General features: G+C 43.0%; 1 protein-coding gene across 3 annotated transcripts in view; it reads left to right on the top strand.

Annotated features, from left to right (window-relative positions):
• The window catches only part of RALGAPA2 (Ral GTPase activating protein catalytic alpha subunit 2), a 269,854-nt gene that overhangs the window by 59,947 nt on the left and 193,087 nt on the right, over nt 1-16,820 (top strand). For all 3 annotated transcript variants that reach the window (XM_018057261.1, XM_018057259.1, XM_018057260.1), the window contains exons 8-12: nt 165-303; nt 981-1,180; nt 7,830-8,060; nt 12,115-12,282; nt 13,470-13,607. In XM_018057261.1, coding sequence (XP_017912750.1) covers nt 165-303; nt 981-1,180; nt 7,830-8,060; nt 12,115-12,282; nt 13,470-13,607 — 876 coding nt within the window. The remainder of the gene's footprint in view (nt 1-164; nt 304-980; nt 1,181-7,829; nt 8,061-12,114; nt 12,283-13,469; nt 13,608-16,820) is intronic.

The raw sequence follows: 16,820 nt of genomic DNA, 5'->3' as shown, positions 1-16,820 counted from the left end.
TTTAAGATGTTATTACATGATGGTCAATGCTATTTGTCAGGTGTTTCATTTAGGATAGGGGTTTTAATAGTGTATCAGCATTTCAGTTGATATTCATTAATGTGAAGTGTAACTATATGTATGTTCTCACCCCCCCCCCCTCCGGCCATTACTATTATCTGAAGGCTGCAAGTTTGGAGTGGAAGCATAAGGAGAATCAGGAGACTGGGTTTAAATTTCTGTTTACGTTGTTTCGAAAGTATTACCTTCCTCATCTGTTTCCCTCCTTTACCAAGTTAACCAACATCTATAAGCCTGTGCTGGGTGAGTACTGATAGCTGTGTGTGCGGTCTAGTCTCTTACAATGATTAAGTAAAATAAATTTTTTTTTCATATTTAGTGGTCACTTTGTTGTAACAGTTTTCCAGTTTCTTAATAAATGATTTGTATAGACTGAGATTTGCCCGAGTCCTGAGCAATGAAGGCCATCTGTGGGTCCTGTAACTCAGGAGTAATTTGATACGGATCATGGTATATTGATCCCTGGGGTCGGGAAGATCCCCTGGAGGAAGGCATGGCAGCCCACTCCAGTATTCGTGCCTGGAGAATCCCCATGGACAGAGAAGCCTAGTGGGCTACAGTCTGTGGGGTCACAAAAGAGGCAGACACAACTCAGCAACTAAACAGCAGCATTTAAGCAACCAGATATATGTCTATTTAATTAGAAATGGAAACATTCTTAGGGGTTATATGATGTTAAGAGTCATGAACCCGGGGACTTCCCTGTGGTTCAGTGGTTAGGATCTCACCTTCCAATGCGGAGGGTGCAGGTTCAATCCCTGGTTGAGGAGCTAAGATCCCACATGTCTCATGGCTAAAAAACCGAAACATAGAGCAGAAGCAATATTGTAACAGATTCCATAAAGACTTTAGAAGTGGTCCACATTAAAAAAGAAAAGAAAAGATTCGCTAACCTGATCATGTGTTCTCTTGTCCTGCAGACATCCCCCACCTGAGACCAAAGCCTGTGTATGTCACGACCACTCGAGACAATGAGAGCATTTATAGCACAAAGATCCCATACATGGCAGCTCGTGTTGTCTTCATTAAGTGGATGGTGACTTTCTTTTTGGAAAAAAAGTATCTAACTGCAACACAGAACACTAAGAATGGAGTTGATGTATTGCCTAAAATCATTCAGGTATGTCATTCATCACTTTTTTACCTTTTAATTCTGGTGTCTTAAGCCCTACTAACACCAAAGTAATGGACTGTCAAGGCTGTTGGCTCTCATTGTTGGCTAAGGGGACTCGGTTTCACTGGCTCCACCCTCTGTGATGCTGAGGTTTCAGAGGAAGCGTAAATTAGCACTTGCTGGGTTCTCTTGGCCTTACCATGATGAGGCAACCTTGTGGCCTTTTGAGCAGGTGGCTGACATGTATGCTCCTGGCTCCCTCTCACCTCCCCTCCTTCACTCAGGCCCCAGTGACCTCTGAGGGCGAGACAGAGGGCCTCCCTGGCCTTGCTCATTCCAGTCCAGGGAAGGTTCCCAGCAATCATGAGGTGGTCACGGAGAGGTCACCTGAGCCTGCCAGGTGCCCCCTGGGCTCTCGGGGAAGGGGTGTGTCAGCACCTCTGGATTTCAGGCAGTCATTGAGCCATGATGGGGTCCCCGGAACAGAAGGGAGTGCTTTCTGAGGCCTGGGTGAAGCCCTCTTCTCACGTGGGGCCTGTGGGGCCTTGCTCTCTCCCTGGCCTTGGTCAGATGCATGGGGCTTTCCTGGCAGGTGACATGTCTTCGGGCTTTTGTGCGGGCAGAGCAGGACACCTTGTAAAGTCAGAGTGGCCGATGCTTGGAGGAGTCATGGTTTTGTGTGCTCTGATTTATTGGCTCCAAGGACAGAGCCAGGAAGTGCGGTCCAGTTGGTGCAGGCTGGCCAATGCCCTGCAGTTCCCAGACGTGTGATGTCCGTCCCAGGCTGGAGGGTGCACCACCCATGCCCTTGCCAAGGAGTCCTCAGTCCCCTCATGGTGGAGCACCCAGCGGGTCCAGAGCACAGGGTCCATAATAAGAGACTTGCTAAAAGTTAAAAAAAAAAACAAAAAAAAACTTTAATTTCTCAATTGACAAATTTAGTAGGTAAACTCAAGATGGTATTAGTCACTGCTGAGGACAAAATTGGTTTTCTGAAGAACTGTTGCACAACATTGATTAAAAAAAATTAGAGGTGGAACTCAGAAACTGTTATTAATAGATAAGACTGTAGGTGCAGACCTACTTTGCAGACACTGTGAGGGCAGAAGGAAAGAACAGGGCATAACAATTAAACCAAGAGTAAAGAGAGCTTACCTGAGCTAAGAAAAAAAGTCGTGCCTTAAACTGAAAGGGCCTGTGAGCCCCAGGAAGAATTAGCAAAACAGACACCAAACTAAACAGACATTTGACTGTCAGGGGTTAAAGGGAAAATGATACAGACTTCCAAACAGAAACCGCAGCTATGTCAAAGGAATGACGCTGAGATTAGCACCGAACACCTAATCTAATCTACAGCCCTGGAAGCCAGAGCAACCTGTCTGTTTGTCCCTTTCTCAAAATCTCACTTCATATCATGTACATCAGCACACAGTCACATTGGTTTAAGGCCTAAGTTGATTTAAAGTCTAAGTATAAAAACAAAGTGATCAAGAATTTAGGAAAAAATCTAGGGGAAATGTATAAACTTGGGAAGTGGTAGACCACCTTCGGTAGAGATGAAACCCGCAAACCAAAGACTAAATGAGGTTCGACTTTATTTTGAAAAACAGGAAAAAGATTTATGTGTCAAAAGATAACATAAAGGTAGGCCCAAGCAATAGACTGTGGAGAGCGTTTGTCGTATTATACGCTTGTTAGAGTGTTCATATCTCTGCTGTATGAAGAGCACCTCTGAATAGACGTGAAGACAAACAGCTGATTGAAAAATGAATGAAGGAGGTGAAAGGCAGGTCATAGAAGAGGAAATAAGCATGGCCCCGGACCTCCCCAGCAGTCAGGGAAACACAGTTAGTTCCTTTTTTCACTTATCAGGTAGACAAAAATCGGAAAATCGCAAGTAGACAAAAATTTGTAGGAAACGTAAGAAATTCAGTGACACTCTGATAAACTGTTCGTTCATGGCGTCTAATGTGGTTGTTCAGGCGGTTCAAAACACTATCAGAGAAAGGATGTAACCTTTCTTCCCCTCCCAGTTTCAGAGTTTCAGAAAACTATCACCTGTGCTTATTGAAAATAAGTTGCTCCTTCCTAAAAAAATACATTCGGATTATGAAAAAAGTCCCACAACTGGCATATTAACCACCACTTCCAGGTTCTAATTTTTTCCCTGTTGACTCTTCACACTTGTGAGTCATTTCCTTTTACTCTGTAGCTAAAGTGTCACAAGGTTCTGACCTCCAGAATCTGTTAGGAGGGTTTTATCACCCTAACAGAAAAAAAGGCGCCAGAGTTCAAATTGTCTTATCCATAAGAGAAATGTTTCACCCTCCTACAAGAGCAGCTGGAGACGAGGCTGCTGCAGCCGTAGCTGTGGCCACATGTGCCCTGTTTCTCTCCTCTGCCCTTTCCCTCTGGTTATGTTAGCAGCAGCAGCCGGGGTCCTCCTCCTTAGTTCACGTGTTGAGACAATCCAGAAACACAGAGCCCTTCCCTTTTGTGTGAGCAGAACAATTTAGGTTACCTGCGTGCTCTTAGGAAAGAGCAAGGCGCTGATTGACTCCAGTCTGGAGCTGTGAACACCTCTGGGTGGGGGTGGTGGTAAACAGCTTCCAGGAAGCAGAAGGCTCCCCTGGTGTTAGGGGCGGGTCAGCTTCCCCTGAGGCAGGTGCGGCTGCAGACCAGGGTAGGGTGGGGGTGGGGGCAGAGATCTAGGGGTTCCGTAAGGGGGAAAGGGATAAGAGCAGGCACCATGCAGGTCCACGGCTCTGTGCCTTGCACACGGCCATGCCCAGACGTGGCCACTGCCGTGGTCCAGATTGCTCATACACTTCACAGTCAGTTGTTATGTCAGTTTCCTCCTGCCACTGTAGCTAATTTCCACAAATGCATTTTCTTACAACTCAGGAAGTCAGAGGGCCCAAATCGGTCTCAGTGGCTAAAGTCAGGGTGTCAGATGCTCTAGGGGAGGGTCAGTGTCTTCCCTGTCTGGCCTCCACAGGCTGCCTGTGTCCCCTGCCCTGTGGCTCCTCATCACATCATTTCTGCGTCTATTTCTATCTGTGCATCATCTTCTCTGTGTCTGTACCTCCTGCCTCCTTATGGATCCTGTGGTTACCTTGGGTCTACCCAGGTAATCCAGGGTACCCTCCCCATCTCAACATCTCGAATTTAATCAATCTGCTCAGTCCCTTCTGCCATGGAAGGCAGCACAGTCCTGGGTTCCAGGCACTTGGGTGTGGACATCTTGGGGAGGGTGGTCATTATTCAGCCTACCTGTCTCCCGTGTCCTCATCTCTGCCTTACTGCTGTGCTTCCGTCTCATCTCATGTGCGTCTGCCATGTGTTCCACTCCTCATTTACATTATACAGGAGAGAAAGCAGTTTAAACAACTGAATATTAAATTCTGGAAACGGAGTTGAAGGAATAAAAGCACCTATAATTGTATTTATCTCCTGAAAATATTTGTTTGGAATTTCAAATTTCATGTAATTTTACATATGTAAAGGGAACATCACTGTCTCAGTGAGCTGATCCAGAACTTCTTTTCAAAGAATATACTGACTGCTGTTATCAAATCCCTTTAAAACAGTATTTTAAATTCTGCTTCCAAATAGGGTTCACACTTTCCACTACTACTACGTTAAAAGTCATGTATGAGATGTTTGTGTGTGTGTGTGTTTTTTCCCCCAAAGTGAATTTACTTCCTTTTGATCAGAAACTAATATCCTTGACAGTATTTTTCACTGGAGAGGGAAGGGACTAACTCACTTACCCCTCGGAGAATCTGGTTTGACCAGTGTTCTTGTTTGGTGGCATGATTCATGGGAGAGAGAGAATATGGTTGCCCTGAAGTCCCACGCCACGCTGGCAGCCATGACCACTGATCCCCCTCTCAAATCTGAACGTCTTGCTGTGTCACCTCAGTCAGAAGTGTTTCCAGTGAACTATTGTTTGTTCTTTGGTGTATCATGTTAGTGTGAGATAGAAGTGCTTCAGCCTACATTAGTGAAAGCAGAGTAGTAATTTTAAAATTTCAGCAGCACATTAATTAAACATCGAAACATTAAAAGGAGAATTTCCTTGGTGGTACAGTGGATAGAAATCTGCCTGCCAATGCAAGGGACATGGGTTTGATCCCTGGTCTGGGAAGATCCCACATGCCTCAAAGTAACTCAGCCTGAGCACCACTACTACTGAGCCCAGGCTCTAGAGCCCAGAAGCCACAGCTACTGAGCCCTCAACTGTTGAAGCTCACAGGCCCTAGAGCCCATGCTCTGCAACAAGAGAAGCCCCCACAATGAGAAGCCCACCCACCACAACAAAGAGTAGCTCCTGGTCGCCACAACTAGAGAAAGCCAGTGCACAGCAACAAAGATCGGACACGATAAAAATAAAAATTAATTAATTAAAATAAACCCAAAGAAGTTTATGAGGGAATGAAAAAGAAAAAGTTTGAGTTGCTAAGACAGTTGATCATACTTATTTGTATGCTAACTCTTTATCTTTAGTTACATTGTTAAAGTGCTACTTGAAGTCTGACCCGGCCCTTCCATAATGATTCATGGGCTGTGGGTTTCCCGACACTTGTATCTCATAGGGTGAACAGTTAAAAAAATGAATCACATAAATTGACACCCCTGTGGGAGTCTGTGTATCATGCAGACCCACCTGTCTTTTGACGGCCACACGCTGGTGCTCTGTGTTCTTGTTTTTACCAAGGCAGGAGTGGGCTGCCCTCAGCCAGGTGGGCCAACTGTGATGAGGAATTGAGTGGCATCAGTTTTCACCAGCAGGATGGCAGCTGCATCCTCATTTCATACCTGCGTTGTGGGTGTCCTTGTCTATTCTGACCCTGAGGGTGAGCAACTCTCAGAATGAACTGTGGGTTGAGAGGAAACCAGGGTGGGGAGGGGAAAGATTGAGTGGCAGCCTGTATCTTGCATTTTCCTGAACCCTGGCAGCACAGGCCTGGTCCAAGCAGACCATATGACTGTTTCACTGGTTAAGCCTTCCATCATATGCCAAAGAAGCAAAAATCATCTTTGCATTTACCACTGGAATCAACTAATATTAAACAATAACTGAAAATTCCAGCTGGATTGTAGTGGGCAGAAAATGGACCTCTCTCTGTAGTTAATTTTTATTCATGCTTTTACTGTTGATCTTCATGAAAGAGGCAAGAAACAAATAGCCTTGAATTACTAGTTTGTTGTCACTCTCGTCACTTACTATCATTATAAATGTCTTAACAACGTGCAGATTTTTTTTTTTTGAAAGCAGCATTTTGCTGGTATGGGCTAGAGGAGGCTGGGAAAAGCATTGTTTTATTAAGAGAAGTAGTTTTTCAGTTAATGGCATCATGTGATATTCATCAGTGTTATCATTATGTTCTATTTGGATCATGGAGCTTAGTTTTCAAAAACAATTTGGTGCCTTTGAACAGAATTCTTTAGTACATTATTTTGTTCTCTAATTGTCATAGATTCTGTTATCTAATGATCTCAAATCTTGTGGCTTCAAACAACCCTTTCACCATATTATTTATTTCCCTTTATGGGTCAGGAATTTGGGTGAGATTTGGTTGGACAATTCTGGGGCTTCATGTGACGTTAGCTGAAGTCAGTGGGTGGTGGTCTTCAGCTGGTGGCTGTTGGTGGCTGGTTGGTCAGGAGGGTCCGGAATGACTTCAGAGCCTGCTACTCTGGTGCGTGCAGGGGGGCAGGTTGGGCTCCACTGGGCCTCCCTTTCTATATAACCCCTCTTGCAAGGCAGTCGGACTTCTTTCCTGGCCGCTCAGGGCTCTGAGAGCAAATGTTCCCTGAGATGCTACATGGGAGCCCTCAGCCTCCTGGGTCCCCTCCACCCTTCCCCTCTGCTGGCTAACTCAGCCCTCCAGCCCATGGGGATCGAGGGGACACAGCCTTCCCATCTCTGCAGAAAGTATGTCAGAGAATTTGTGGCTGTTTTTAGTTTGCTTGGTAAGGATGTGTGTAATTAGTATTTTTTTTTAGCCTGTGGGGGAAATGAAAGTTATTGATCAAAAAGTCACAGGTTATTGATCCATAAGAGACATTAGACTTAATCCAGCCACCATGCTTTACAGATCAAAAATATATGTATATCAATAAAAATGAGGAAATTTTTATTTTTCTATGCAAATTTTTATTTTCTATGGGTTGACCCATCAAAAAGATGAAATAATTTCTATAGAGTTGCTTGCTGCACAGTGTGGCAGGGCCTTTGATAAACCACACAAGCTTAATAGCCCAGGCATGAGGAGAAAAATTACTATCAATATAATTGTCTACTCATTTTCTCTAGAGATTACTATTTGAATATCCTCTTTGTTTTTAAACTCTCCTTGGTAGTTGCTGAAATAATAATTTTGTACTACTTGTTTCTTGTCACTTCTTGTAAAAAATATTCACAGTTGGTAGAATTTTAGTGGTATTTGGGTTATATATTTTTGACACAAAAGAATAATAGTGTAATTTACTAAAATGAAGCAAAATTTCACGTATGTTGTGTTCGGAGGAGATCTTTAATTCTGGGGGAAATGAGCGCACCATCCCCGGAGTTCCCGAAAACAAGGCGAGTCTTCAGCCTGGCCCGGTGTCTTGGAGGATCGCTCAGGAGGGGGCACCTTTCTTGCAGACCGTCGGGGGAGGCACTGCAGTGCCGGAGCGGGCGCCGGAGCCAGACGCTGGCGGGGCGGCGGAGCAGGACCGAGGCCGCGCGGATGGGAGCACGCTGTCCGAGCGCCGGCTCAGCAGTTGCAGCCTGTGCAGCATTGAGGAGGAGCATCGTGAGGTTTACGACATGGTCCAGCGCATCCTGCTGTCCACTCGCGGCTATGTCAACTTCGTGAACGAGGTGTTCCGCCAGGTGAGAGCGTGCGCGTGCGAGTGTGTGTGTGTGTATCCTCGCGCACTTGTGTGTTGGGGGGAGGGGCAGGGGGTGGGGGGTGCGCAGGGGCAGGTTGCAAAGCTGAAGAGGTTTCTTTGTTCTGTTACTCATAATACTCCAAGGAATACAATTGACAATTGGGCTGAGTTACACAACTCCATAATGATTTCTTTCATCCTACTTTTAAGGTCTCATATGGAGGGTTGCAATTTGAGCATTTTGGTCATTTTTAATGTTGTTTTCAAGATTTCCGGGAGAAATATTAATAACCTCAGATATGCAGATGACACCACCCTAATGGTAGAAAGTGAAAAGGAACTCAAGAGCCTCTTGATGAGGGTGAAAGAGAAGAGTGGAAAAGCTGGCTTAAAGCTCCACATTCAAAATACTAAGATCCTGGAATCCGGTCCCATCACTTCATGGCAAATAGATGGGGAAACAATGGAAACAGTGACAGACTATTATTTTGGGCTCCAAAACCATTGCAGTTGGTGACTGCAGTCATGAAATTAAAAGATGCTTGCTCCTTGGAAGAAAAGCTATGACAAACCTAGATCACATATTAAGAAGCAGAGACATCACTTTGCCAACAAAGGTCCGTATAGTCAGTCGAAGCTATGATTTCTTCAATAGTCATATATGGATTTGGATCATAAAGAAGGCTGAGTGACGAGATGCTTTCGAATTGTGGTGCTGGAGAAGACTCTTGAGAGTCCCTTGGACTGCAAGGAGATCAAACCAGTAAAATCAAACCAAAAAACAAGGAAATCAACCCTGAATATTCATTGGAAGGACTGATGCTGAAGCTCCAATACTTTGGCCACCTGATGTGAAGAGCCGACTCACTGGAAAAGACCCTGATGCTGGGAAAGATTGAAGGCGGGAGGAGAAGGGGATGACAGAAGATGAGATGGTTAGATGACATCATCGACTCAATAGACATGAGTTTGAGCAAACTCCGGGAGATAGTGAAGGACAGGGAGCCCTGCAGTCCGTGGGACCCCAAAGAGTTGGACACGACTGAACAACAACAGTGTTTTCATGATTTGATTTTGGAAAATTCCTACATGGGGTGGGACAGTTCTATATTTGAACAAAATCATCCCCTCAAATACCCTTTGTTTCCATAGCAAATTTTAAGCCCAGAGGGAGACAGGGGGAAAACTGCTTCTGAACCTCCGGCAGCATGTGAGCATACAAGAATTGTGGTGTGGCTGAAGGCAATCAGGCTGCAAGCTCCTGCAGACAGTTGGACTTTGCCTGCAAAGGCCTCTTGCAGCACCTCTGATAGGAGTATTTATGGCCTAAGAGGAAAAAGGAGACTAGGGAGGGGATTAAGAGGAAAGAAAGGAACAGAGGTCGAGATGTTGAAATCACAGAACTTTGGGGCAAGCTGAATTGACATGGTCAGTCCCAGAAGGCATATGATTGAGAGCAGAGGTCAGCACATTTTAATAGAGTAAAGGACCAAATAGTAAGCATCTTCAGCTTTGTTCACAGAAGCTCTGCTTTGTAGTGAGAAAGCAGCCAGGGATAGCATGGAACAAGCTCGTACAGGAACAAGCCCATGTTCCTGTAAAACCTTATTCACAAAAATCAATTGGCAGACGGGATTTAGGTTGTGTATCATAGTTCCACAGCTGATCATGATGTATAGCAATGTTTGAAACCCTTGGGTGCAAATACTTAATATCAGGTATCATCGACAAAGCTTTTAAATATTGCACTAGAGATAAGTGCTAAATTGATGTGGTTTTACCTGTATTGTATATTTACTTATTTATCATACACTTAGTTTCATCCACATCCATTATTGGCATTCCACCCCTGGAAATAGTGTGTTCTCAATTTAATCAAAATCCCAAATTCAATCTAAATTCACTTTTGAAGTAGCTTGAGCCATTGAGGTTAACTGCAAACTACTTATGACTAAGGTAATGAGACATCTTTGTGTCATGAAACTTAAAAACATTTATGTTTTATAATTGTTCTTAAATTTAATTTGGAAACTTCTATGTAAAATTTCAAATACGGTTATTATGCATTGTTAAAATACTGAAATAGAGACATTTGGGAAAAGGGGGCCTGGGTTTTCACTTTGCATTCTGTTGCCCTCTCTTGGTCAGTGATGAATTTTATTTTTTTTTTTACACAAGACAAAATGTGACTTCTTTCATAATAATTCCTTTTTCAGTTTTAAATTATTTAGAGACTAAGGCTGAACTATTTTAAACTATTAAAGTTTAAAAACATACATTCATTCAAGAAGTGCACATTCTCAGTGTGGAGTTAATATGTGTGTGGGTGTGTTTTTAACAGAGAACAGTGCAAGGGGCAGGTCAGATGTCCAGACACGTGATGTGGAACAGATACCCATGAGGATTACTGTGGGCTGGGTGACTCTTACCTGAAAATGTCTTTGTTTTGCTTTTATTTCTGAAGTGCATTTTTATGGATGTCAAATTATACTTTGGCAGCTGTTTTCTTTCTGCACATTGAATATTTTGTTCCATTGTTTCTTGGCTTTCATTGTTTCTTTGAGAAGTTATGTCAAGTCTTGTGGTTATTCTTTTGGCGGAAATGTGTCTTTTCCTTTTATGTGGCTCCTTTTAAGATTTTCAGGTTGTCTTTGGTTCTCAGCCGTCTTAGTGTAATAGACTTTGCAAGTATCCTGCTTGTGTTTCTTTGTGATTCTTGAATCTGTGAATTGATATGTCTTATCAGTTTTGGCAAAATTCTTAGTAATTCTTTCTTCAAATATTGTTTCTGCCACTTTTTACTGATTCTTTCCTTCTATATCTCCAGGCATGAGAAAGATAACCTTTTCCTTGCATTTTCTGTCTGACATGTCTTACAGTGGAACCAGTGTGTTTCTTGTCTCAGTGTGCTTCATTCTGGATATTTTCATCTGATTTTTCTTCCAGTTTTCTCTTCAGCTACATCCAGCCTGTTGTCAGCCATTTTCACTGGATTTTTAATTTTGCTTATTTTATTTTTCAATTTCACATGGATCTTTTTCTGATGCTTTAGCTCTCCTATATTTTTAAATTATTATTTATTTTAATTGTGGTTTTGCTAATGTTGACTTCTTTTTGTATACTTCTGACTTTTTAATTAATATGCTGCATATCATATTAACTAGACCATGTGAATAATTTTGGTGATACTATGATCTATAATTTTGTTTTCCTCCAGAAAGAATTTGTATTAATACTTGCTTTCTGGGAGAAAGGTAATGTTGTATACCTTAATATTGAATTTTAGTTACATAGTTGTCTACATTTGGATTCTGATCACATTAAATCAGGATTCTTATATGCAGATATGTAAGGGGATTCTTTAATCTTGTTAAGTTCACAGTTCCCTGGTGATCCAATGGTCTTCCACTGTAGGGGACATGGGTTTGATCCTTGTTTGGGGAAATAAGATCCGACAAGCTGTGCCATGCAGCCAAGAAGAAAAAGTTTGCCAAAGTATGTACAGTGCTACAACCAGCCAGTTGTAGCAGCAGAGGTCAGTTTTTGACTCTCAAAAAAGGAAGGGAGGGAGAGAGGAAGGAGGGAAGGAAGGAAAAGGGAGAAAGAGAAAGCCCAAAAAAAAAAAAACCACACAAAGAAAAGAAAAGCCCTGGTTAAAGTTAAATTTGCCACCCTCTGTGGTGTGACTGCTCCCACTGTGGCCGATTCAAGTCACCAACATGATATCATTGAATGTGAACTCGGGAAGAGACATGACAACTGGCTATACTATTACATGTATTATTGTGTCATCTGTTGCTGATTCATTGGTATGGATCTTGGTTATTTTATGCAATAATTGTTCAGAATATAGAAGTTATTTTAACACTGCACTTTGTTTTCTGGCCCAGTTATATAATTGTCCTTTTCCCCCGCCAGTTTGGTATACACAAAAACATGTGGCCCTGTGTAGTCTGTTTCAAAAGAAAGTCTGAGATTGGTGATAGCCCATGGAAATGTCTGTTGGACTCATTGGTGACGTGAACTTGTGCTAAAGGGAGTTTCTCTTATTTTAGGCATTTTTGTTGCCTTCGTGTGACATAGCCATAACCAGAAAAGTAGTTCAAGTATACAGAAAGTGGATCCTGCAGGACAAACCTGTGTTCATGGAGGAACCAGACATAAAAGAAGCTGCCCAGGAAGATGCTGAAACATTAGGATTTTCAGAGACTGATAACAAGCAGGTAATCTTTCATCACTTCTTGTCTGAGTTGGCAGCATCTTATTTTAGCAAATCTTCCTGCTCAGTCAGGGGCCATAGTCAGTGTGACACAGGCAGACTGTTTCTTTGTTGTCAACTCTGATGCTCTCAGGGAGGCTGCCTCCGTGCTGTCTCCAGGGTCCTCTGCCACCACCTAACCTCAGGCTCGGCCATGTATGCACACCAGCTTCTTTTTGCATGTCTCTGTCGAAGACTAAAAGTGTCACTGCCTTACTATTGACATGCTTAAATAAATAGTATTCACTAAACTGGGCTTCCCAAGGGGTGCTAGTGGTAAAGAACCTACTGGCCAATGGAGGAAGCATAAGAGATGCGGGTTCAATCCCTGCGTTGGGAAGATCCCCTGGAGGAGGGCACGGCAACCCACTCCAGTATTCTTGCCTGGTGAATCCCATGGACAGAGGAGCCTGGAGGGTTACAGTCCATGGAGTTGCAAAGAAGCAGACATGACTGAAGTGACTGAGCATGCACGCACACATTTGTTAAACTAACGTTTTGGCAGACTTTCCTTGTATGGCAGTCCATACCGGCAGCAGTCCAACATGACACGTTTGAAAGGATGAACCCCATGTGCAGTCTCCACTGGGAGCCTTGTTGCAGGGCTAGGTGGTGTCCTAGCCACCAGGGGTGCTGGCAAGGTGGACCTTTCATTCCACATTAGATAAAGATACAGATGGGATAAATCCAAAACGACAGAGTGGGCCTCTGCTTGACGCACAGAAGAAACTTAGGTTGTACATGGATTTCTGACATGCTATTTTGACATCTAGTCTGAGATTTATTTCTAAAAGTGAATGTTGTCAGGGCAATTAACACCAAACATTAAAAAAATAACCAAAGGTATGTCACTTTTTGATATCTATATTAATTCCACAATTTGATTTTTTTCAATATTGGTGAATCATTTTAACAACTAGTCTTGAGGTCAAAGCAAATCAACAGTCATGTTCATTCAGTCACTGGACAAGCAGTATCTATTTCTTCAGCACATCCTGAGCACTCAGTACTATTTTAGGTGATGGATGGTGAATACATTGGAAAAGAGGCATGCATGTGAAACCTGTAATCTCATGAACTCTCATGAGCGTAAGGAATTAAATACATGACCTGTCCTTTCCCACTCTGCTGACTGACTGTTGTCTTCCAAAGACCTCTTCTGAAGGCTCCGGTCACAAGCGGTCTTCCAGCTGGGGACGGTCTTACTCCTTCACCAGTGCCGTGAGCAGAGGGTGTGTGATGGAAGAGGAGAATAAGAACGTGAAGGCTGGGGCCCAGGCAATGCTGCAGGTACACACAGGCCGCAGATGGGAGGGCCCCCAGCAGAGTCAGTTTGAACGTTTTGTTTATTGGGGTGATGTCATTATAAAGCTTGGTGATCTTCTTAGCTATGCATGAGTAAACAGCCCTTACATTCTCATCCTTAATTTTCTTCCTGATTACCCACCTTCAATTTGTAAAGTTTTTTTTTCTTTAGTCAAAGGAGACATCTGAACTGGTTACAATTTTCTGAAAGGGGTTGTTATACAGTGAATGCAAAATGACTGAGATTTAAACTCAATGACAGATTAAAAAAAATGACTGAGATTAAAAAAAGTAGAGAGTTACCTTAGAGAAGGGAATGGCAACCCACTCGAGTATTCTTGCCTGGAGAATCCCATGGACAGAGGAGCCTGGCGGGCTACGGTCCATGGGGTCGCAAGGAGTTGGACACAACTGAGCATGGAGTTACCTGGATTCTAATTTGTAAGAGAAGCTTGGTGATTATGATTATGTAATAAGTGATGTGCATCTTAGAAATTACCTGTCTTTATGAAGAATACTGATTAATGCAGTGATTTTTAGACATTTGTCTGAATAAATATATGAACTAGCACCAATACCATTTGGGAACATTGGAAAGAGCACCTTTGCCTTTCACTCAGTCTCCCCAGACTTGGAGACTTTATCTCAAAAATAGGGATTGGGGCATTACCTCAATCCCTATTGAAGGTTGTCAGAAGTATAAGTTAAAACACAGGGTCACTCTCTTTCCCCCGCTGCCTGGCCCTCCACCCTCCTCCCCATATCTACATTCAGCTGTCCAGTTAAGCCTCCCACGCAAAGGCCAGGCTTAGGGTCTGGGGAAGGCACTCATGGGTGTGGCGTGCATGGTACCCAGTTTTCAGTGATGCTGTGTTTGTCATCTGTCTCTTGAGAGGATTCCTTATCATGGGATCCTTTTGGTTTTCAAGTTCATTAGCAGTTTCATATACTGTAATTATGGGGCTTCCCTGGTAGCTCAGCTGGTAAAGAATCTGCCTGCATTGCAGTAGACCTGGTTCAGTTCCTGGGTCTGGAAGATCCCCCACAGAAGGGATAAGCTACCTACACCAGTATTCTTGGGCTTCCCTGGTGGCTCAGATGGTAAAGAATCCATCTGCAATGCAGGAGACCTGGGTTCGATCCCTGGGTTGGGAAGATCCCCTGGAGGAAGGCATGGCAACCCACTCTAGTATTCTTGCCTGGAGAATCCTGTGGACAGAGGAGCCTGGCAGCCTACAGTCCATGGGGTCGCAAGAGTTGGACACGACTGAGTGACTTAAGTACACAGTACAGCACATACTGTAACTAATGAATTTTCTCCTTTTTCATTGAAATTTGGCAAGTCTGAAATTACCTTTTAAAAAAATCAAGATGATTTTAAATGAATAGCTTCAGAGGACTTTGGCTCAGCTCATCAGTGTTATCTGTGCGCCTACTAGAGGAAGCTCACAGGAGTCCCTGTCCTGCCCCTTCCTTCTAGCTCACTGCCCAGCTGCCATGGTTAGCCATCCCACAGTCGCCCATAGGGTTGCAAGTGCTTATTTTTACCCTGAGTTCAGATGAGTTATTTGTTTTCTAGAAGAAGTTACATCTATTTATATGAACCAGGAAAAATATTTCGACTTGATTATATAGCTCTAGAGCTTTAAAATTTTTTTCAGTTTAGATTTAAACAGCTGTTTTTGTTCTCATTTCATCGAGTACCTTGGTCCTTGACTTGGTTAATTAGGAAAAAGCAGCCAAATGGAGGTTTGATAAGATGAGACTGTTTTATAGTTGCTTTGACAAATACAGTTTGGGTATATTAATTTTGTTGATTTATTTTTTTCCCTAACTGATACTAACATGGTAATAAATACTCAAGGAGCTGGCATTTTTTTAAAAGACTTTTTTTTATGTGGACCATTTTTTTAAAAGTCTTTATAGAGTTTGTTATAATATTGCCTCTTTTAAAAAATATTTTGTGTTTTTTTACCTCAAGACATGTGGGATCTTAGCTCCCCAACCAGGGATTGAACCCACACCCCCTGCATTAGAAAGTGAAGTCTTAACTAGTGGACTGCCATGGAATTCCCTAGCTTGCATTTTTGATGTTTTTTTAAAAAGTAAAATGAAAGAAGTATACTATATGAAGACTCCTCACTTTGGAATTTGCAAAGGTTTAACATTCAATCAAGAAGCCAAGTACATGAATTAAAAAGGATCTGTATTGCAATATACCATCTATGGCACACTTTAAAAAAAAAACATTGTCACTCAAACTGCTATAGTTTGTTAGTCTAAAGGTTCTTTGCTTTCTTTTTTCTTAACTTGAAGGCTAGTAAATTCTCACAATTGCTGCTATCATCTGTTATCAACTCTTATAGTGCTTATTTTGTGATTCTTCCTAGAAGATTGAGACATGATACATTTTTAATCTCACATAAAATAATCACAGAGGCTGCCAACATTTTAGTTTGCCCTCTTGACTTTTGAGTGTGTTCATTTCCTCTGGTTAGTTTGTGCATCTGTTTTGAGATGTTGTATTAAATGGATTTCATCCGCAAGTGAGCCAGCTCTGCTTTTCCCTAGATCCTTGGTATTTGTGCTGTTGAACAGAAAGAACCAAGAGGGACTGTAGCTCTAGAAGGTAGAGAGGATCCATCCTTGTCACCGAGTTGACAGCTCAGAATGTCCTGACTCGAGGGGTCAGAGCGTCTTCCACATAAATGATAGCACATTGCTCTGTTGCAGCAGAGCAGTGGCTCCCTACAGGGCAGCCTGGACCCCTGCTTCTCCCAGTTCTCTACTGATAGTTCAGTTAAGTTGCTCAGTTGTGTCTGACTCTTTGCAACCCCACAGACCGCAGCACGCCAGGCCTCCCTGTCTATCACCACCTCCCAGAGCTTGTCCATTGAGTTAGTGATGCCATCCAACCATCTCATCCTCTGTCATTCCCTTCTCCTCCTGCCTTCAATCTTTCCCAGCATCAGGGTCTTTTCAAATGAGTCAGCTCTTCGCATCACTGATGGTACAGGATAGGGAACTTGTATCCTAAAGGTATGAGGCAGAGCACGGGGCCTTGGTGGACTACCTACATTTTTTTGATGTCTCAGTTTTTATCCTAAGATTCCCTTGAGTTTTGTATTCTGCGGCATTACATGTTTCTCATATTGGAAATCCATGTTCCTGGAAGATGGGCAGTGTTGGCCATGTGCT

Source organism: Capra hircus, chromosome 13 (genome assembly GCF_001704415.2).
Source record: "Capra hircus breed San Clemente chromosome 13, ASM170441v1, whole genome shotgun sequence".
NCBI lineage: Eukaryota > Metazoa > Chordata > Mammalia > Artiodactyla > Bovidae > Capra > Capra hircus.
The sequence above is the reverse complement of the archived record's forward strand: the minus strand, read 5'-3'. Positions and strand labels throughout refer to the sequence as shown.